Source organism: Balaenoptera ricei, chromosome 20, assembly GCF_028023285.1.
Source record: "Balaenoptera ricei isolate mBalRic1 chromosome 20, mBalRic1.hap2, whole genome shotgun sequence".
Classification (NCBI taxonomy): Eukaryota; Metazoa; Chordata; class Mammalia; order Artiodactyla; family Balaenopteridae; genus Balaenoptera; species Balaenoptera ricei.
The window spans coordinates 18,097,008-18,118,920 of NC_082658.1; the positions used below are offsets into that span (position 1 = coordinate 18,097,008).

Genomic DNA, 21,913 nt, shown 5'->3' on the forward strand with positions numbered 1-21,913 from the left:
ATTGCCTTTAAGTTGGAGGAAGCGGGGAGCTGCCGTTAGGGGAAAAATGCTTAGAGGCGGCCTCGCTGAGGAGGTGATGTTGATGACCTTGAGCTCAGACCTTAAGGGCGAGAGGGAAGCAGCCACGTGAAGAAGCAAGAGAAGGGGCTCTGGGCAGAAGGAATAGCACGTGCAAAGGCCCCGGGAAAGGAAAGGCTTGGCTTGTTCACTGGAAAACCACCCTGTGTCTCGACATCGTGAGACAGAAAGAGGGATGGGTTAGGAGAGGCAGGGACCAGATCACAATAGAGCTTAGATATGATTCCAAGGGCGATGGGAAGCCATGAGAGGGCACTAAGCAGGGGAGAGACAGGACTTTGTTTACATTTTCAAATGGTCACTGCAGCTGCTGCGTGGAGAATAGGTTGCAGGAAGGAGAGTGGAGCCTGGGAAGGTTCGTGCAGTGGTCCTGGCAAGAGCTGTTGATGGTGTGGGCAAGGTGGTGGCAGGAAAGATGGAGACAGGTGATATTTTGGAAGCAGAACAGTTGTGATTTCCTGACGGGTTGGATGTCAAGGGTGAAGAACGAGGAGGAGTCAAGGGCAGCTCCCAAGTTTCTGGGCAACTGGGTAGATTTACTGAGCTGGAAAAGATGGAGGTGGGGGTGGAGAACAGGTCTGATGGGGAAAATCAAGGGCCCCATAGTGAGCAAGCAGCACCTGCAGTGCCCATGGGACATGCAAATGGAGACACTGAGCAGACAGTTGGAGGTACCGGAGTGTGGCTCCGGGGAGATGCTGGGCCAGGGGCACATCTGGGCATCACCATCAGCAGACAGACAAGATTGAAAGCCATGGGTGTGGATGGCGTCATGGGGGAGGCATGCAGGAGGAGGAGGGCCGAGGACAAAGTTCTGGAGCTCCCCTTCCTTTAGGGCAGGCACTGTCAGCCTCAGCACTGTTGACATTTTGGACCAGATGATTCTTTGCTGTGGGGCTGTCCTGGGCATCCGACATGTTTAGCAGCATCCTTGGCCTCTACCCACTAGATGCCATAGCATTTCCCCAGGTGCGACAACTGAAAATGTCTTCAGACAAAGTCCCCTGGCGGCTCTTCGCCCTGGTTGAGAACCGCTGGTGTAGAGGATGTTGGGTAGAGGGGACCAGAGAAGGAGCCAGCGGAGTTAGGAGGAAAACCATGAACCGTAGGGTCCTGGGTGCCAAGAGAGAGTTTGGAGAGGGATGAAGTGACCGCTAGCTGGGTCATATGCCACCAAGAGGCTAAGCAAAGGACTGAGAAGTGCCCAGACGCTGCCACTGGCTTTGGCAACATGGCGGCTGGGTGACCTGGTGAGCAGCTTCCCAGGAAAGGGATACTGAGTGGAGTCTTGAGTGCGAGGCAAAGAAGCGGGGAGAGTAGGTGTGGTTGACAACTTTTGACTAGCTTTGCCCTGAGCGAAGCAGTATGTGGACCAGGAATGGCTTAGGAGGATTTTATGTAAGGTGGGTCATGTTTGGTGGGGCGCCCGATTGCCCTCTGGAGCCCCCTGCTGGTTCTCTGGGGGCATTGCCAACGGCAGAGGAGCGTTAAAGAGAAGGTTGGGGACCCTCTGCGGGGACTGAGAACGATGGGTACGGGCGTCCAGGCCGGTGAGGGGCTGAGAGACTTGGGGGACTGTGGGCAGGAGGCTGCCCCAGGTGCCGGCGGGAGTGGAGCAGGGGGCTCCCGGCGGCCAGTGGGGTGGGGTCCCCACTGCTGTCCACTGTCTGCAGCGCCTAGGGCCCCCCTTGGCCTCTGGGGGCGGGGAGGAGGGCAGGCCTGGCCTCTCACCCCCTCCCCCTCCCCTCTCTCCCCCTCTCCCCGTGTCTCCCTGCAGAAAGCGGGCGGCGGCCTGCGCCAGTGGAAGCGGGTGTACGCCGCGCTGCGGGCGCGCTCGCTCTCGCTGAGCAAGGAGCGGCGGGAGCCCGGGCCGGCGGCGGCGGGGGCGGCGGCGGCCGTCGCAGGTGAGGACGAGGCGGCGCCCGTCTGCATCGGCTCCTGCCTGGTGGACATCTCCTACAGCGAGACCAAGAGGAGGCACGTGTTCCGGCTGACCACCGCTGACTTCTGTGAATATCTCTTTCAGGCTGAGGACCGGGATGACATGCTGGGCTGGATCAGAGCGATCCGAGAGAACAGCAGGGCCGAGGGCGAGGTGAGGGCCCCGCCCGGCCCCAGCCGGGCCAGGGAGGGCAGGGCAGGCCCCGGGCGCCTCTCACCTGCCGGGATCCTCCCTTCACCGCTCTGAGCCTCAGTCCCCTCCTGCATAAAATGGGCTGACGGGAGTACACACCTTGCAACTGTGCCCTCCAAGGGTTTGGTGTGAAGAGACGATGCTTGGGGCAGTGGCTCACAGAGGACCTGGCGTCTTTGGTGTTCCATGACTGGCAGGAACAATAATAGCTGTAGGAATGACAGTAATTATTATCATCATCGTTATGACTGCCTTGGGCAGGCTCTGGCACAGAGAGGTCAGCTCCCGGCCAACCTCAGCCTCTTGCTGGAGGTTTGGGAGGCGGGGGTCTCCTATGGAATTATTACAGAAAGGGGTGCCCCCGGGCCAAAACTGTGGCTGGCCCCTCTGACAGGGCTGGCCTGTCTGCAGGGGCACAAACACATTGACCTTGGGAGGAGGCCAAGAGGATTGGCCTTTGGCAGCAGGCAGCAGGGGCTGAGCCAAGGGCTTTGGCAGGGACTCCAGGAGCATTTTTAAATGGCGCCCCCTCCTGGGCAGCTGCAGCTGCACACTAGGAGCCTGGGCTGGGCTTTCTGCCTCCGCCCACCCCCTCCACCAGGTGCCTCTGCACACCTGCACAGAGTTATGTGGGGGTCCTGGGCTTGGCGGCTGGTCTCTGCCAAGAGGATGGTGTGGCCCTGGTCCAGACGTGCAACTGCTCTGGCCACAGGTAGAGGGGTGCTAGGGCACGCTGAGGACACCATCTCACTGAACCAGGCTCTGCCTCCCCAGGACATTGTCGTTCCTCACTGCAAGGAGGAAAGCACGAGAAATTTGGGGCCTTTTTCTGGGGGGACTGGCTGGGCTGTCCCCAACAGGCACTATCTGAGGGTCCCAAGTCACCTTCATTATTGCAATAGCTGCCCCTCATGGGGCACCTCATCTGTGCCTTGCCAGGACTCTGATGAGTGCTACGTGCATAATTCCGCACCCTGACCCTGAGGTTGCCATGTTGTCTCCCCATGTTACTGCTGAGGAGACTGAGGCTCAGAGAGGCTAAGGGATTACCCAAGGTCACATAGCTGGTGAGGGTGTGCTCAGGAGTCCAGCCCTGGTCTTTCTCGCTCCAGGGTCTGTACCCTTCAGCTGGCAGGTGGAGGAGAGGGGAGGCGAGGCCGAGGCAGGGGCCAGGGAGAAGCCTTGGGTGGGCTGACCATGGGCACTGATGGGGTCTGCTTTCTCTTCCCCCTCCTCCAGGACCCCGGCTGTGCCAACCAAGCTCTGATCAGCAAGAAGCTTAATGATTATCGCAAAGTGAGGTGAGGCCCAGCCCTCATGGAGCAGTCCTGGCCACGGGGTGGGAGACACCTTGGGCAGAGGTCGTCCTCCTGGCCCACCTTCAGACCTGAGGGTGGCCCCAGAATTGCCCTCTGCTGGGGGCAGGGAGGGTGGCAGGGGCATTGAGGCCTCCAGTCCCCAGAAGGGCATGGAGGGGATGGAGGGGAGGTCCGAAGAGGTGGGAGGCCAGGGCAGGTGGCATGCTGGGTCACCCCAGTGAAGACCTCTCCCCTCTTCCCTCACAGCCATAGCTCTGGGCCCAAAGCTGATTCCTCCCCCAAAGGCTCTCGTGGCCTGGGGGGCCTCAAGTCTGAGTTCCTCAAACAGAGTACGGCACGTGGCCTCAGGACTCAGGACCAGCCTGCAGGGAGCAAGGGTAGGAAGGTGGCTGCTAAGGGGGTGGTGTGCACCCACGCGTGGGGAGGGGGGGTCAGCCTGTGGGTCTGCATGGGAGCGGAGGGCCTGTGTGTGTGTGTCAGGCGATGTGTGTGCCTGTAGGTGTGTGCCACAGTTATCCTCGTGTGTCTGCCCACATGTGCATGCCTGTGAGGGTCCCGGGGCCCTCAGGGTCTCAGGGCTGGAAGGGCCCGGAGCCTGATTTCCCTCCATGACATCCCAGCTGTGTGGTCCTCCAGTCTCTCCTTGTGTCCCTTCAGGATCAGGAGCCTCATCCTGTCTGCAGGTGGCCTTTTCCATCTTCACACACTTTTGGCCATTAGAAAGTTCCTCCTTCGGTTGTACCAGAATCTATGGCTCCCACCTTGTTGTTTCAGCCATACAGAAGTCCGTGTATCACTCTGAGGCCTCTCTCCTCCAGGGTAGACACCCTCATCTCTTCGGCCATCTCTGCTGGGATATTATAATTTGCCATCAGCCCTCAGCACCCCGGTTGCTTCTCTGACGGAGTCCCCATACGTCCAGTGTGTGAATGTGGTGTGTGAGCGTGTGTGACCTAGTGTGGTGGCTGGCCCTCCCCGGGCCCCCAGCTCACCCTGCCTCTCTCTGCCGTCCCCAACCCCAGATGACAGTGTCTCCACCCCCAGAACCCCCTGGGGCATCAACATCATCAAGAAGAGCAAGAAGGCAGCCCCCAGGGCATTTGGGGTCCGACTGGAGGAGTGCCAGCCAGCCACAGAGAACCAGGTGGGTTCCCGCCGTGCTCCAGAGCCAGCAGGGAAGTGGGGAGACCGAGGCACAGAGGGTCAGAGCTGCAAGGGACTTTGGAACCAGCTCTCCACCGCGTGTTACAGACACAGCTGGGGAAGCAGCCCTGCGAGGGAGCAGCAGAGTTGAGACAGAGCCCACAATCCCTGACTCCCAGCTGGTGCTCCTTCTTAGATCATGGCGAGGCTTTGGTGCGATTTCTGCTTCCAGACCGGAGACAGTGAGAGCCTTAGTAACCACCAGAACCCCTGGGGTTCTGGCCTTGCACTGCCCCCAGCTTGTTCTCCCTACCTCTGGCCCACTGGTGGAGAATGCTGTTCTTTTTTTCTTTTATTGAACTGTAGTTGCTGTACAATATTATATAGGTTACAGGTGTACAATGTAGTGATTCACAGTTTTTAAAGGTTATACTCCATTTATAGTTACTATAAAATATTGGCTATATTCCCTGTGTTGTACAGTATATCCTTGTAGCTTATTTTCTGCCTAATAGTTTGTACCTCTTAATTCCCTAGCCCTATGCTTCCCCTCCCCTCTTTCCTCTCCCCACTGATAACCACTAGTTTGTTCTCTATATCTGTGAGTCTGCTTCTTTTTTGTTATATTCACTAGTTTGTTTTATTTTTTAGATTCCACATATAAATGATATCATACAGTATTTGTCTTTTTCTCTCTGACTTATTTCACGTAGCATAATGCCCTCCAAGTCCATCCATGTTGCTGCAAATGGCAAAATTTCATTCTTTTTTATGACTGAGTAGTATTCCATTGTGTATATATATATATAGATATATATAGATATATATATACATCACATCTCCTTTATCCATTCATCTTTGATGGACATTTAGTTTGCTTCCATATCTTGGCAATTGTAAATAATATTGCTGTGAACACTGGGGTGCATGTATCTTTTCGAATTAGTGTTTTTGTTTTTTTTTGGATATATACCGAGGAGTGGAATTGCTGGGTCATATGGTAGCTCTATTTTTAGTTTTTTTGAGAAACCTCCATACTGTTTTCCACAGTGGCTGCACCAATTTACATTCCCACCAACAGTGTACGAGGGTTCCCTTTTCTCCACATCCTCGCCAACATTTGTTATTTGTGGTCTTTTTGATGACAGCCATTCTGACAGGTGTGAACTGGTATCTCATTGTGGTTTTGATTTGCATTTCCCTCATGACTGGCGATGTTGAGCATCTTTTCATGTGCCTCTTGGCCATCTGCATTTCCTCTTTGGAAAAACGTCTATTCAGTTCTTCTGCCCATTTTTTTAATCGGGTCTTTGTATTTTTTTTTTTTTTTGGCCGTGTCTCGCGGCTTGTGGGATCTTAGTTCCCTGACCAGGGATCGAACCTGGCCCCCAGCAGTGGAAGTGCAGAGTCCTAACCACTGGACCGCCAGGGAATTCCCAGGTCGTTTGTATTTTTGATGTTGAGTTGTATGAGCTGTTTATGTATGTTGGCTATTAACCCCTTATTAGTCGGTCATATCATTTGCAAGTATTTTCTCCCAGAGAATGCTGTTCTTACTCTTCCTAACACCCCTGCCCTGCTGTGTCCCCAGCGTGTCCCCCTGATCGTGGCTGCATGCTGTCGCATTGTGGAGGCACGGGGGCTGGAGTCCACGGGCATTTACCGGGTGCCAGGCAACAACGCAGTGGTGTCCAGCCTGCAGGAGCAGCTCAACCGTGGCCCCGGGGACATCAACCTGCAGGATGAGGTGAGTGCGACTGGGGGGTGTCGGTCTATGGAAGGGGGGCCAATGTGGTGGTGTCTGTTCTGTTCATTGTACCCTGTGGTGTGCCTGGCACTGGGTCAGGGCCCCAAGGTGGGCAAGACGCAACTTGCCTTTGCAGGCCAGCCATGGGGAAGGGCATCACCCCAGCTGCAGCCATGGCCTGAGAGCCCGGAGACAGAGGCTGGCAGGTGACAGTTTTTTGGGCCTTGAGGATGAATAGAGTCCATGAAAAGCCAGCGAAAGCCAGGAAAGGGCACTCCAGGCAGAGGGAACAGCCTGGGGAAAGGCGTGGGCCCCTAAGGTTTGCCGGCAGACACCATACCTTCTCTGTCAAGGGCCAGGTAGCAAGTATTCCAGACTTTGGTTACCACATGGTCTGTTGCAAACCCTCCTCTTCCTTATCCTCTTCCTTCTCTTCCTTCTTTTTCTTCACAATCTTTTAAAGATGCAAAACCCATTCTTAGCTCAAGGGCCACACAAAAACAGGTCGTTGGCTGGATTTGACCTACAGGCTGAGGTTTGCAGACACCTGGTTAGAAGGGGAGTATATGGTGTTTGCTGGAGCGGCCAGCAACGTGGGTGGCTGATCAGATGAGACAAGAGCAGCTCGTGAAGGGATCTGACAACTACACAAGAGTTTGCAGCAGGTTATAGTAACTATAAATGGAATATAACCTTTAAAAATTGTGAATCACTATGCTGTACCCCTGAAACTTACACTGTACATCAACTAGACCTCAATTTAAAAAAAAGATGTGTTTAGAGCAGGAAAAAAAATTACATACCGGGGCTCTGGTTCCAGTTAAGATAGAGCAAGCACACTCTGTCCAATCTTTCCTACTGATTACTTCTAAAAATTCTGGACAGAATATAGAAAGTAACTATCAAATAACTCTGAAAAGTGGATAACAGCAGACCAAGGAGGTAGAGTGCAGCATTCCAAAGAAGATCTAGGCCGTCTAATGCAGACTCCTGAAATGTCTGTCCTGTCTAAAAATGTTTCCGTACTTTCACTACAACTCGTCATTTCTGCTATAGAGAGAAATGTTAATATCTTTAAACAGTGTTCACAATCCTCTTTTGGAGAATTCTGGATTCCTCCAGAATTCTGCTGTAACAATCATCTCCTCTTTCTCTTGTGCTGTGAACTGAATCGTGTCCTCCCAAAATTTATACGTTGAAGCCCTAACTCCCAAGATGAGTCTATTTGGAGATAGGGCCGATTAGGAGGTAATTAAGGTTAAATGAAGTCATAAAGTCAGGGCCCTGGTACGATAGGATTAGTGTCCTTGTGAAAGGAGACACCAGAGAGCTCCCTGACTCACCTGCTCCATCTTGTAAGGACACAGCAAGAAGGTGAGTGCCTGCAAACCAGGAAGGGAGCCCTCATCAAAAACTGAATGGGTCGGCACCTTGTTCTTAGATTTCCCAGCCTCCAGAGTTGTGAGAAAAGAAATTTCTGTTGTTTAAGCCAAAAAAAAAAAAAAAGAGTTTGCAGCAGGTTATATGTCAGTTATATCTCAGTAAAACTGGGGAAAATATCCAAATAAATATTTCAATTAAAAAAAAGAGTTTGCAGCAGGGCCAATGTTTCCCAGAACTCTAAGGTTCCCCAGAGGTGCTGTGGGAGGCCAGGACCCCCCATCCTTACTTGAACTAGAGTAACCTGCTTTGCTCTGTCTGCTTTTTTATGTTGGTTTTTTTCATATTGGGTTTTCATGTATCATTTCACTTGACAAAAAGCGCTCTGCTGGAAAAGATGTTTTGCAAAACCATGGATCTGGACAGTGAAGTCCCATGAGTCAACAGTACGCTGAAGCTGTATGTGAAAATGTAAGATAGTCTTCCTGTCCTTGGGAAGGAGCTAGGGAGACAAGATGAGTACGTGTGAAATAGTGGACAAGAGAAAAAGCTGGTTCTCATCAAGGACCAGATTGTTTGATGAGGAAGGAGAGGATGCTGGGGACTGGAGCAGGTGTTTGAATCTTTGAAGGATGAATAGGAAGGGGCAGGTGAATAGGAAGGCAGTCCAGGCAGCGGGTGATGGCATTTTCCAAAATCCCAGAGAAGGGTCTGAGTGTCAGGACAGAGAATGGACCCACCTCCTGGGCTTGGCAGTGGAGAGGGTGAGGCCCAGGGCAGGGGACAGAGGGCTTTTGATGGCTTCACTAAAGCCTTTGACCTTGAGCCAATGGACAATAGGGAGCCTTTGATGGTTCTTCAGCTGGGGAGGCATAAATGAGAGTAGGGTTTGAGAAAGTAGTGCTTTAGCTTATGCCTAATGGACACGAACGAGGGAGGCCCAGAGCAGGGCATCTAGGGAAGAAATTACCGATATTGTGGGAGGGGTCAGGAGGTCTTGGTGGTCCCAGGGGGAGGGGGTAAGGAGGATGGGAGCAGCTCTAGGAGTTGACTGCATGAGAGGGAGGAAGGAGGGGTAGGAAAGAGCCAAAACTTTGAGCTGCAGACTGGTGGTATCTGTCCCTGGCAGACCTGGGGAGTAGGGCAGGAGAGGGAGGATGTGTCAGGTAGGGACCGCATTGGACTTGGAGTGGTGGTAAGTCACCCACATGGGGGTGATGCATAATCAGGCACTAGACCGAGGGTGAATTGCAGAGTGGGCGTGGGGTCACGCTGGGGCACAGAGGTGAGACGATGGAGGGAGCTGCCGTCTGGGGAGAGGGTGGGCATGGGAACTGCAAGGGCCAGGCTCTGAGTGGGACAGAAGGAGAGGGCAGCTCAGGTGAGGCTGGGGATGGGGGGGCAGATGCTTAGGCATAGGAGGGGTCAAGAGGGACAGGGCAATTCTGGGATCTAATGTACAGCATGGTGACTATAATTAAATATTGTATACCTGAAATATGCTAAGCTATTAGACCTTAAGTATTCCTACCACAAAATAAAAGGTAACTATGTGAGGTGATAAGTGTTTTAATCTGCTTGATGGTGTGAATCATTACACAGTGTATAGATTTATCAAATCAATCACATTGTATATCTTAAATATATACAATTTTTATCTGTTAATTATACCTCAATAAAGGTGGAGTAAGTAACAACAACAAAACAACAAAAATGGGATTATCACCATCTATAATTTGTTTGTGAAATTCATCTTTTGTTGAAAAAGCTAGAGTTCATATATTTTTTATTGCTCTTTTTATTTCATGGTATAGATATTCCACAAATAATTTATGTATTCTTTAGTAGTTAAGCATTTCAGTTGTTTCCAGTCTTTAGCCTTGATAAATTTTTCTCCAATGGGGGGAAAAGAAAAAAAGAAGGACAGGGCAAGGCCTTGGGTTTGGCAGCTGGGAGATGAGAAGAGCCCACACATCAGGGCCAGGAGGCAGTGGAGGGAGGTGGGCAGGAGCCCACACTGGGTGTGCACATTAGCTGGGCCTCATCCAGGGAGAAGAGGGACCAGGGTGGGGCCGTGCTGTGTGTGTTGGGTGTGTGATTTTGTCTCAGACATCAGTTTGTGTCATTTGTCATGGGGAGTGCTAGAAGTTAAGCGTTCCCATTGAGCCTATGGATGGTTTAGCATTAAGCTGTGGACCCATGGTAATGAGTGTGTATATTGTTGAGTTGTGTGTCTTTGTTGGGGGTATTCTGTTGCTTTCTGGACATGAGTTATTCTGAGCAGTTCCTTTCGAGTTATCCTTGACTTTGTGCAGGCTGACGGTGCCCCCTGGTGGACAGGAGAGACACTGACCCGGCCATTCTTTATTCATTCTTGTATTCAACAACCATTTATTTAAGATCAGAGTTTCTCAACCTTGACCCTTTGGGCAGAATAATTCTTTTTTGTGGGAGGTTATCCTGTGCACTGGAGGAAGTTTAGAAGTATCCCTGGCCTCTGTCCACTAGATGCCGGTGGCACCCCCCGCTTGTGAAAACCAAACGGTTCCACACACTGCTAAACGTCCCTGGGGGGCTGAGTCGCCCTGGTTGAGAATTCAAGATTTAGACCATTTAAGTGCCAGGTTAATAGGGCTGGCTAGGGGACTTCCCTGGTGGCGCAGTGGTTAAGAATCCACCTGCCAGTGCAGGGGACACGGGCTCGAGCCCTGGTCCGGGAAGATCCCACATGTCGCGGAGCAACTAAGCCCGTGAGCCACAACTACGGAGCCTGTGCTCTAGAGCCCGCGAGCCACAACTACTGAGCCTGAGTGCCACAACTACTGAAGCCCACGCGCCTAAAGCCCGTGCTCTGCAATAAGAGAAGCCACCCAATGAGAAGCCCGCGAACCACAACGAAGAGTAGCCCCTGCTCGCCGCAACTAGAGAAAGCCCGGTCACAGCAACAAAGACTTAAGGCAGCCAAAAATAAAAATAAATAAATAAATAAATAAAAATAGGGCTGGCTAGGTGATAGGAACGCAGTGAGAATAAAACAGACAGGATCCCTGCCCCTCATGTGGCTTACAGATCCGCCAGGGAAACAGGCAGGAACAAGGAAACTAATGCATACAGTAACGATCAACTGCGGTAAGTGCCACAGGAGAAAAAAACGTCAGGGCTGTGCTACAGATGGTGATGGCGGCTGTGCTGCGATGGTCAGGTCAGGGGAGGCCTCTCCCAAGATGTTTAGATTCGGGAGGAGCCAGTCATGTGAAGGGCAGGGGGAGACAAGTTCTAGTGGAGGGAACCAGCCAGTGCAAAGGGCCCGAGACAGGAAGCCACCAGGCATGAACGTGAGCTGTGTCATGGATGAGGAGAGGGGTCCGAGAATGTCTCCCCTAAGTGGGGGGCGCTGGGAAGCAGGAGTTGGCACCAGCAGGCCTAATGGAGGTCCAGTGGGCAGGCTCGTGTGGGGATGGGTTTTGCTCACCTCTGTCCCCCACAGTGCCTGCACCAGGGAAGGGACCTGCTCCTTTCTCTGCGTGGATGAATGTCCGAGCCCACTGGGCTGGCTGGAGCAGGGGGGTGCTGGGGCCAGGTGGTGGAGGGGCTAGGACCTAGCTGGGGACTCTGTCCTACTGTGATGAGTCTTCTTAGCCCAGACAGCCCTGGTCTCGGGAGAGCTGGCTATGAGTGGATCCCAGGGAGGGCCCGAGCCGGGCCGGACTGGGCTCTAGGGCTGGGCCAGCATGGAGGTGTGGGCACCTGAGCGGGGCCTGGCTGGCTCTGAACCTGGGGGCGTGCGGGTTTGGGCACCTGGGCAGGGCCCTACCTGTGGCCTGACGTCATTGCCCCCTCCGCAGCGCTGGCAAGACCTCAACGTGATCAGCAGCCTGCTCAAGTCCTTCTTCCGAAAGCTACCTGAGCCTCTTTTCACCGATGGTGAGTAGGGGGTGGAAGTGGAGGATGGGAGGAGGATGGGAGGATGGGAGGATACCTGTCTATGCTGCATCCTGACCACTTTTTAAATTGGGTGTGTTGGTTTTACTTTTGGGGTTTTTGTTTTAATACAAAAGAAACACACGCTTGTAAAAAACTTAGTACAGATACGAAATCAAGTAAACGCAAGGGCCCCTGTCATCCTCCCATTCCCTGTCTGCAGAGGTTATCCTAACACTTTCTGAGCATTTACTATGTGCCAGGCACGACTCCCTACAACTCCATGAGGTAGTACTATTATTTCCACTCTGTGGATGAGGAAACTATGGCACAGAGAGGTTAAGTGACTTGCCCAAGGTCACAGAGGTTGTAAGTGTCAGAGCCAGGGTTCAGCCCCAGGCATCTGGCTCCAGAGCCCAGTGCTTGACCATTTGCTGAGCTGCTTATTAACAGTGCATTGCATTTCCTTCCAGACTCTCTTACACGTGTGACAAAGATATACACGCATATGTAGGGCTTGAAGTTGGGCGGGTTCAGTGGCGCACTGGTAAATGTTTCACATCTGGCTCTCAAGGGAAAAAAGCCATGATGTGTAGCATTTTCCAGTTTCCATGGTATAAATACTCCCACCACGGCTTATTTCAAGCTCCCGATTTGCTATCACCAACATGAAAGACAAACACAACTGGTTGTCAGGAGCCCATGCGAGCGAGCGGCTCCAGCACACCACTGCTTGAGTTCTTAACAGAAGGAGGCTTATAATTTTGAGATTCATTCGTGTCAGTACAAAGAGCTCTACCTCATTCTTCTTTAAACCAACCACATAGTTTTTCATAGCCTGAATAGACTATAATTTGTCTAATCACTCCCCTACTGCTGGGTATTTAGGTTGTCTTCGCATTTTTGCTATTTCGAAACGTGTTACAGTGACTTTCCTTGACTATGTTCCTGCACACCTGGGCCAGTGTCCTGGAGGTGGATTCGTAGACATTGAATTGCTGGGTTAAAGTCCTGGAAAACATTTTGAAAGCCAAAGTCAAGTTGTATTCTGGGGAGGCGGCCCTAGTTCACACTCTCAGTAGCAGCGTAAGAGATTTTGTTTCCCTACATCCCCGTCGGCACTGGATGTTATTAATATTTTAAACTTTTGCTGATCGGAGAGAGAACACGGCATCTCACTATTGTTACCATTTTCATTTCTGTCATTACTAAGAGATTAACTATCTTTTCATTAGTTTATTGGCCTGTACTGTTTCCTCTGTAGCTGCTCGTTCAGACTATGTGCCCATTTTGCTACTGGGTTCTTGGTCTTTTTTCCTATTGATTTGTAGGAGACGAGCTCTTTGTACATTATGGATATTAACCCTTTATTAGTTTTTGTAAATATTTGCTCTTGGTCTGCTATTGCCTTTTAACTTTTCAGTATAGAAATTGAAAACAGTTATTTTATGTGTAGTCAAGCTGTTAACCGTTAATGGAGTCTATCTCATGTTTAAGAATGCCTTATGATTACAAAAGTATTTTCTTATTTTTCCCCAATATTTTAATAACTTTTGTTTTCGGCTCTGTCATGCAACTGAATTTGTTTGTGTATTATGTGAGCTAGAAATGGATTTATTTTCCCAACAAGATAACTGACTTGAAGTGCTGCCTTTATCTGTCCTGATCCTTCATCACCTGCCTTAACTGTGCTATCTTTTTAGTATATTTCAGTACCTAACAGGGCAAATCCTCCCTCATCATTCTTCCAGATGAATTTTAGGATAAACTTAACACATTCCATTTTTTAAAGTTCCCCATGGACTTTTTCTGAAGGGAGTTGGGGGAACGCTGACACAGGGGGAGGGGTATTTGGAGGCTGAAAGACCCCTCCCTCTTTCTAGGTAACCTTCTCGTTTCTCTTCCAACCTTGTGGTGTCCTTGTCCTGGAGGCTGGGGCAGGGACCCCTTTTCCAGGATCAGCAGGCAGCTGAGGTCTTATTTCTTCCCAAACGAACCTACCTGGGCTATCCCAGGTCAGGTGCGCACCTGAGGGCAGCTGTGGTGCGTTTGGTCACGTGAACACAAGGCCACAGAGTCCATCCCAAAACTGGAACAGCCTCGGCACAAAACACTGACCTCCCGGCAGGGCCTCGTCAGCCTGGAGGCCCACCTCTCTAAAGAGTTCTCACTGTGTTCTAGACAAATACAATGACTTCATCGAGGCCAATCGCATTGAAGACTCGAGGGAGCGGATGCAGACTCTGCGGAAGCTGGTAAGGAGGGGGGTGCTGTTAGGCAAAGGGCAGACTGGACGGTGCGAGCACCACTGCCCCAGGCACCCGAGCCCTGTGCCACCACTTCCCTCTGTGACCTCAGCAAGCCCTTCTCCCCTCACGGCCTCAGTTTCTCCATCTATACGAGGGGGGCAGTTAGAGGGTGGATTCCAGACCCCCTGAGATATGGCAGTGGAGCCCCTTTGGGGTATGGTGGGGAGGCGGAGGTCATCACAGCCTGGTCCCACGCCCCTTCTTTCTCCCACCCAGATCCGGGATCTCCCAGGACATTACTATGAAACACTCAAATTCCTTGTGAGCCATCTGAAGACCATAGCTGACCACTCGGAGAAAAACAAGGTGGGTGGAGGCCCTGCTGTGAAGTGTGGGGGAGGGAAGCCTACCGGGGTCTCCTCCGCATATTCTTTTTTTTTTTTTTTTTATAAATTTATTTATTTTTGGTTGTGTTGGGTCTTTGTTGCTGCGCGCGGGCTTTCTCTAGTTGCATCGAGCGGGGGCTACTCTTTGTTGTGGTGTGCGGGCTTCTCCTTGAAGTGGCTTCTCTTGTAGCGGAGCACGGGCTCTAGGTGTGCAGGCTTCAGTAGTTGTGGCACGTGGGCTCAGTAGTTGTGGCTCATGGGCTCTAGAGCACAGGCTCAGTAGTTGTGGCACGCAGGCTTAGTTGCTCTGCGGCGTGTGGGATCTTCCCAGACCAGGGCTTGAACCCGTGTCCCCTGCACTGGCAGGCAGATTCTTAACCCCTGCGCTGCCAGGGAAGTCCCTCCTCAGCACCTTCTAAGCTCCTCCAGGTTAGATAATCTCAAGCCCCTCTGGCCACGCCCTCCTCCTTAAGGGTTGTTCTGTCCCCACCCCTTCCCTGCATACTGGCCAGTGCTTCTCCCCCGAGAGCCATCTCCTGAATTTCTGAGGGTCTTCCAGAGGCAGAGAGCCTCAGACCCCTGGGTCTGATGGAGGTCTATCCTCTGATCTAGCTCAGATCCCTTGTGTTGCCTTTTCCTAAGCAAGCCCCTTATATCTTCTGATTCTGCGGTGGAGGGGTGGGGGAAATGAGGGGAGGTATAGGATTTCTCCTGGTCCTAAAACACCCTTGGAACTGCCATTGGGTCCTCACTCTGGCTTCTCCCACTGCTAGCAAGCATAGTGTGGGTGTGCAGGTGGGGAACTGCCCGTGAGTGCCGGGCCTGGGGTGAGTGGGGCTGAAAGCTGGCCTGTTCTCTACTTACCAGGCACCTTCATGCCCGGCAAGGAGGCATCCGGCCCCTAAGCCAGGGTCAGCTCAGGATGGGGTCGGGCTGGGGGCCTGAGGGCCCAGAGTGAGGGAGGCCTGGGGGGCTGGGAGTCAGAGCTCACAGGGGTGTTGACGCTGACCCGCTTCCCTCCCCTGCCCAGATGGAACCCCGGAACCTGGCCCTAGTCTTCGGGCCAACGCTGGTGAGGACGTCCGAGGACAACATGGCGGACATGGTGACCCACATGCCTGACCGCTACAAGATTGTAGAGACGCTGATCCAGCACGTAAGCAGCTGCCCTGGCCCAAGTCCCCCTGGGCCCCTGGCTCCCGCTTGCCTGGGTGGATGTGCTCAGGGAAGGATGAGGCAGCTGAGTAAAATGCTGCTGAGATGGTGGATGCCCTTCAGAGGCAGTAGGCTGCGTTTTAAGGCCGGACGGGAACGGGTCCTGAATCCCTGTCCTTCCGGGATACTGCATCCCCAGCAGGGGAATCAGGAGGCCCTGAGCTTCCAAGATGCATGTGAGGGTCGGAGGGAGGAGGAAGGTCAGGGAAAGGTGCTGCCGGGTTGGAGGGCAGAAGGGGTGAAAGAAGGGATGCCTTCAGACGGTGGCCCCCAGGAGAGGTGTCCTGGCAGAAACGTGGCAGACAGGTGCAGAGCTAGGGACAGAGCTCTCCCTGCAGGCCCACTGAGACTTCAGGGAGAAAATAGTGATGCCCGGGATAGGGGGAGGCGGATGTCGCAGGGCGGATGATGGGCTGGGGCAGGATCCTGGCTGCATGTTCAGTGTGTCTTGGGCTGGTCACCTTTCTCTCACGGCTGCCTGGAGGCCCCAAGAGCCTGGTGTTTCTAAGGATTCATATTGTTATCTACCACGGGATGAGAACCCAGAGTGGCCAGCAGAGGGCGCAGGAGACCTTGGTTTTCCAGAGCCAGACCCAGGGCAGCACCACCCACTCTGGGGCCCTCAGGGATGTTTTTATGAATCATAAATTTTTCCATTTCCAGATCTTGGTGTGGCCTGTGGTCTAGTCCACAAAGAATGGAACCAGAACCCTCCTGCCAGGAGAAATAAGATTGGCAGCTGGTCAAGGGAAGGGAAACCTCAGCCTCCCCCACCTCATAGACACTTTAGGGAAGGGAAACCAGGTCATGTTACTCCCATTTTACAGATGAGGAAACTGGGGGACTCAGAGAGGCAAAGTGATTTGCTCAAGGTCACACAGCTAATAAGTAGCAGCCCCAGGATTTTAAGCCGGGACTGTCTGGCCAAAGCCTGTGCTTTACTCCCCGGCCAACTGGGAGGTCTGACTCCTGGGAGCTTTGGAGTGAGGGAGATTGGTCAGAGTTAGCCAAGTGAGGCCATGGGTAGACTTTGGTCATGCTGGCTGGCCTTCTCTGCTTGTTTCCTTCCTTCACCACGTGTCAGGGCTCTGAGCCATAGGAGGGTATGTCGAGGCCTGTTCGCACTCTAACATTGGGACCCCCAGCCCGGAGGCCCACTCCAGAGCTGTCAGGGAGGCCAGGGCTGGTGAGCAATGTCAGGGATCCTGATGTGGCCTTGGTCTGGGGAAGCTTATCTCTCTTGGAAAAGTTCAGCTCCCCAAACCAACAGGGAGCCATCGGGGTCCCCATGAGTGAATGCTTTTGGGGGGGCAGCGGGGAAGAGAGGCTCCTAGTGAAGCTAGGAGTGAAGTCCTGGCTCCTAGTGAAGTCCCAGGAAGCCCAAGGCCTGGGGTCAGCTGGGATGTCAGGAACAGCAGTCTTCAGGAAGAAGGAAGGCCCAAAGTATGTCCACTTACCCTCCCCTAGGGTCCCGGGGGAAGTCCCCAGCCGACGGCGGCTCCTCCTCTGGGCAGGGTCGGGGGATATGGAGCACATCAGTCTCCTTCATAGGTGTAATCCCAGCACCGAGCCTAGCGCCTGGCACATGGCGAACACTCAGTGTTTGTTGAATGAATGACTTGCTGTTGAGGTTATGCCAGTCTGGGCTTTCCCACTGAGGGATTCCTTCCTGGGAACTAACTGAGCGTGCAACCCTCCATTCTCTGCCCGCTTGGCATTAGAACATAATCAGCCCCGGACTATTGTCGAGGGAGTGAGCTACCCCCTCAATTCACATTGAGCCCACTGAGCCCGCCCACCTAAGAGGCTCTGTAGCCAGGGATCAGTGTAGTCACGAGCTCAGGCAGGGTGGGACTTGTGACAGAGACTGCTCTGGCTCTGGCTCTGAGCCCCTGGTCAGTCAGTGGACGGTTGGAGTTCATGGGTGACATGACCTCCTGCTGGGAGTTTCAGCTGCAACCATCACCTGGCCTCCCTGCCTAGGACTCCTGGTTTCTGTGGAACTCTTGGACAGCAGAGCTGGAAGGGGCCTTAAGGCAGCAGACCTGACCTTGCATTGTACAGAGGGTGGAAACTGAGGCATAAAGAGGAGCAGTGACTTGCCCGGGGTCACACAGCAAGATAATGGCAGAGTGGAGATGAGCAAACCCGGGTATTCAGCTGCCCATCAGCAAGTCAGCAGCCAGCTCATACTCATGTTTACTTAGTCAGTTGGAAGCCAAACAAAGACCATGCCAAGGCATTTGTTCATTTATTCACTCGGCACACGTGGTGATTCCTACTATGTGTGCCCTGGGATTTCTCAGCCTGGCACTAGTGACCTTTGGGGCCAGATCATTCTTCTTTGTTGGGGGCTGTCCTGTGGCTTATAGCATGTTTAGCGGCATCTCTTGGCCAGATACCAGGAGCCTCCCTCCACTTGTGACAACTGAGAATGTCTCTGGACATTGCCAAATGCCCCCTCGGGGGGCAGAGTCGCCCCAGTTGAGAAGCACTGGTGTAGAGGTTCAGGGCACTGCCTCTTGAGCCAGCCTGCCCAAGGTTGAACCCTGGCTGTGCTCCTTATATGCTGTGGGACCCTGGACAATACTTATTCTTTTTGTGCCTCCATTTCCTCCCCTGTAAAGTGGAGATAACAATAGTACTTACCTCACGATGTTACTGTGAGGGTTGCACGAGTTGTTATCTGTAAGGCACTTAAAATGGTGCCTGGCAGGTAGTGTTATATAAGAGTTAGCTATTGGAATTCCTTGGCGGTCCAGTGGTTAGGACTCCACACTCTCACTGCCAGGGGCCCAGGTTCGATCCCTGGTCGGGGAGCTAAGATTCCACAAGCTTTACGGCATGCCAAACCACCCCCCCGCCCCCAAAAAAAGTTAACTATCATCATCACCACCACCACCATCATCGTCATTCCATGCCAGATACAAATGCAGGTGCTGGGAACACAGAGATGAATGGAACTCAGGCCCTGCTCTGAAGACATCACTTCTTCATCCTCTGGGCTATGTCCAGGGAAGCCCCATGGAAAGACCCAACCCAGCCCTGGGTGTAGAGCTGGGACTATAGTCAGGGAGTTTTTGAAAGACATAAAGAATTTAGCCAGGCAGAGAAGGGAGAATGAACATTCCAGGCAGAGGGAACAGCATGGGCAAAAGCAGGGTGGCATAAGCTAGCATGAATTCTTCCAGAGAACCATGGGCCACCCGGAAGCTTCCTGTAGACTTCCAGGTTCCCAGAGCACTTTTAGGTTCCCTCAAACCCGAGTTAGAGGCTGGCTTCTTGGGGCTCCCTCTGGTCAGCCTGTCTCCGGGGACTGCACCTTTTATTAATAATAGCTAACATTTATTATACATTGATGTGTTGTACTAAGTGTTTTACATATGGTATTCTTTTTTGTTTTTTTAAATTGAGTTGTAATTGACAAACAACATTATATTAGTTTCAGGTGTATAACATAATGATTCAATATTTGTGTAGATTGTGAAATGATCAGCACAATGTCTAGTTAACATCCATCACCACACACAGTGACAAGTTTTTTTTTCTTGTGATGAGAACTTTCAAGATCTACTCTCTTTGCAACTTTCAGATGTACAGTACAGTGTTATTAGCTATAGTCACCATGATGTACATTACATCCCCAGGACTTGCTCATTTTATAACTGGGAGTTTGTACCTTTTGACTGCCTTCACTCATCTCAGCCACCCTCCACCCTCTCACCTCTGGCAACCACCAGTCTGTTGTCTGCATCTATGAACTTGGATAATTTGGGGGTTTCTTATGCCACATGCAAGTGAGATCATACAGTATTTGTCTCTCTCTGTCTTGTTTCACTTTAGCATAATGCCCTCAAGTTTCATCCATGTTGTTGCAAATGGCAAGATTTCCTTTTTTTAATTGTTGAATAATATTCTACTGCATATATGTATGTGTGTGTGTGTGTATATATATACACACACATACAGTATATGCACATTTCTTTATCCATTCATCCATCGATGGACATTTAGGTTGCGTCCATGTCTTGGCTATGGTGAATAATGCTGCAACGAACATGGGGACGCATGTATGTTTTCAAGTTAGTGTTTTTGTTTCCTTCAGATAAATACCCAGAAGTGGATTTGCTGGGTCATATGGTAGCTCTATTTTTAATTTTTTGAGGACCCTCCATACTGTTTTCCATAGTGGCTGCACCAATTTACATTCCCACCAACAGTGTAGGAGGGTTCCCTTTTCTCCACATCCTTGCCGACACTTGTTATTTATTTCCTGTCTTTTAATTTATTTATTTTTTAAATTAATTTATTATTTATTTATTATTTTATTTTTGGCTGTGTTGGGTCTTCGTTTCTGTGCGAGGGCTTTCTCTAGTTGCGGCAAGCGGGGGCCACTCTTCATCGCGGTGCGCGGGCCTCTCACTATCGCGGCCTCTCTTGTTGCAGAGCACAGGCTCCAGACGTGCAGGCTCAGTAGTTGTGGCTCATGGGCCTAGTTGCTCCGTGGCATGTGGGATCTTCCCAGACCAGGGCTCGAACCCGTGTCCCCTGCATTGGCAGGCGGACTCCCAACCACTGCACCACCAGGGAAGCCCTTCCTGTCTTTTAGATAACAGCCATACAGTATTTTATTTTAATCCTCACCACAGTTTTAGAAGTAGATACTCATACATTATGCCCATTTTAAAGATAAGTAAATAGAGAGGTAATTTACCTGATGTGGACTTGAGCCCGAAGCTGACTCCAGATCCTGCATTTCTCCCTCATCCTCTATCTCTCTTTTCTCTTCTATCTCTTGTTTCTCTTCTGTCTTATTTGAGTTAATCATATGCCTGATTATGATGAATAATAATTGAGGTTCATGGCCCAAGGTCATAATCAACCTTGCAAGTCTCCTTGTTTCCCCACCTCATTCCAAAGCCCACTCTGCCCATCCCCCAATAATTACCACTCTGATAGGTTAATGTGTGTATTTTCAATCCACCTTCTAGATGCTAATTTTAAGTATAAGGATATCCTTAAATATATATAACATTCTGTGTGTTTTAACTTTCAGTTAGTGAGCTTAGCTCATTTACTTTTTTGTAATTTCTGTACTGCCAGGACTTATTTATTTATTTAATTTTTGGCTGCATTGCATTTGTTGCCGCACACAGGCTTTCTCTAGTTGCGTCGAGTGGGGGCTACTCTTCGTTGTACTGCACGGACTTCTCATTGCGGTGGCTTCTCTTGTTGCGGACCTCACAGGCTCTAGGCACACGGGCTTCAGTAGTTGTGGCGCATGGGCTCAGTAGTTGTGGCTCACGGGCTCTAGAGCGCAGGCTCAGAGGTTGTGGCGCACGGGCTTAGTTGCTCTGAGGCATGTGGGTTCTTTCCACACCAGGGCTCGAACCCGTGTTCCCTGTATTGGCAGGCAGATTCTTAACCACTGCGCCCCCAGGGAAGTCCCTGTCCGGGCTTATTTCTGCCATCTTAAATGTCATTTTCTGTTTACTACATTTTCATTTTATTTCCTTTTTTTGGTCTTTTCTACCTTGCTTTGGATGGGTTCATTTTATTTTCCTGATATAAAACTTACATAATTTATAAAACGCATACTTACGTTGAATGATGCAATTGCAAAAGCCCGTAGTTATGTTTAATTTTTACTATCAATTTCTAAAGCTTATCAGCATCCACATCTTCCTTCCACCACATCTAAAAGCCAAGTACCTTAGTGTACTTTCACCTGTCACTGGTTTCTTCCTCTGAATTTAAATTCCAGATTGTCATGGGTATACTTTGCCTGTGTTTGTACATGTGTGTGTGTATCATTGCTTAGTTTGATAACAGTTGACTTTTCTATGCTATTATCCATCCTTACTTCTTAGAACTTCTTGTTCCATCCTGGATTCATTTCTTTACTTGCTCATGTACTCAGTTAAGAGAGTCTTCGTGTAGCAAACTTTCTGATGTCTTAGAATAGCTTTATTTCACACTCAAATTTAAATGAGAGTTTAGCAAGGTATAAAGTTCTAGGTTCAAAATCCCTGCACTTGTAGTTCAGAAACACATCAAAAATATTACTTCCTTGTCTTCTTGTGTCTGTTGCTGCTGAAAGTTCTAGTTAAAGCTGATACTCGTTCACGTGTAAGCAATCTGTTTTTGTTCCTCCGAAAACTTTTAGAGTTTTATCTTCAAGATTCTCAAATTTCACAAAATATATTTGAGTGGGATTATTACTTTATTTTCTATTCTGTTTGGCATTTATGAGAAAACCTTGCCTGCCTGCCCCTCAGGCAACCTCCTAACACCTCCCTCTAGGCACTTGCCTTTTCCGGGGGTCGGGGGTGTTCCACCCC

General features: G+C 51.0%; 1 protein-coding gene across 2 annotated transcripts in view; it reads left to right on the forward strand.

Moving 5' to 3' along the window:
* Nucleotides 1-21,913, forward strand: part of ARHGAP23 (Rho GTPase activating protein 23) — a 72,741-nt gene that overhangs the window by 41,838 nt on the left and 8,990 nt on the right. For both annotated transcript variants that reach the window (XM_059907665.1, XM_059907666.1), the window contains exons 12-20: nt 1,856-2,173; nt 3,452-3,513; nt 3,778-3,908; nt 4,554-4,675; nt 6,266-6,421; nt 11,647-11,725; nt 13,904-13,977; nt 14,248-14,337; nt 15,388-15,513. In XM_059907665.1, the coding sequence (XP_059763648.1) occupies nt 1,856-2,173; nt 3,452-3,513; nt 3,778-3,908; nt 4,554-4,675; nt 6,266-6,421; nt 11,647-11,725; nt 13,904-13,977; nt 14,248-14,337; nt 15,388-15,513 (1,158 nt within the window). The remainder of the gene's footprint in view (nt 1-1,855; nt 2,174-3,451; nt 3,514-3,777; nt 3,909-4,553; nt 4,676-6,265; nt 6,422-11,646; nt 11,726-13,903; nt 13,978-14,247; nt 14,338-15,387; nt 15,514-21,913) is intronic.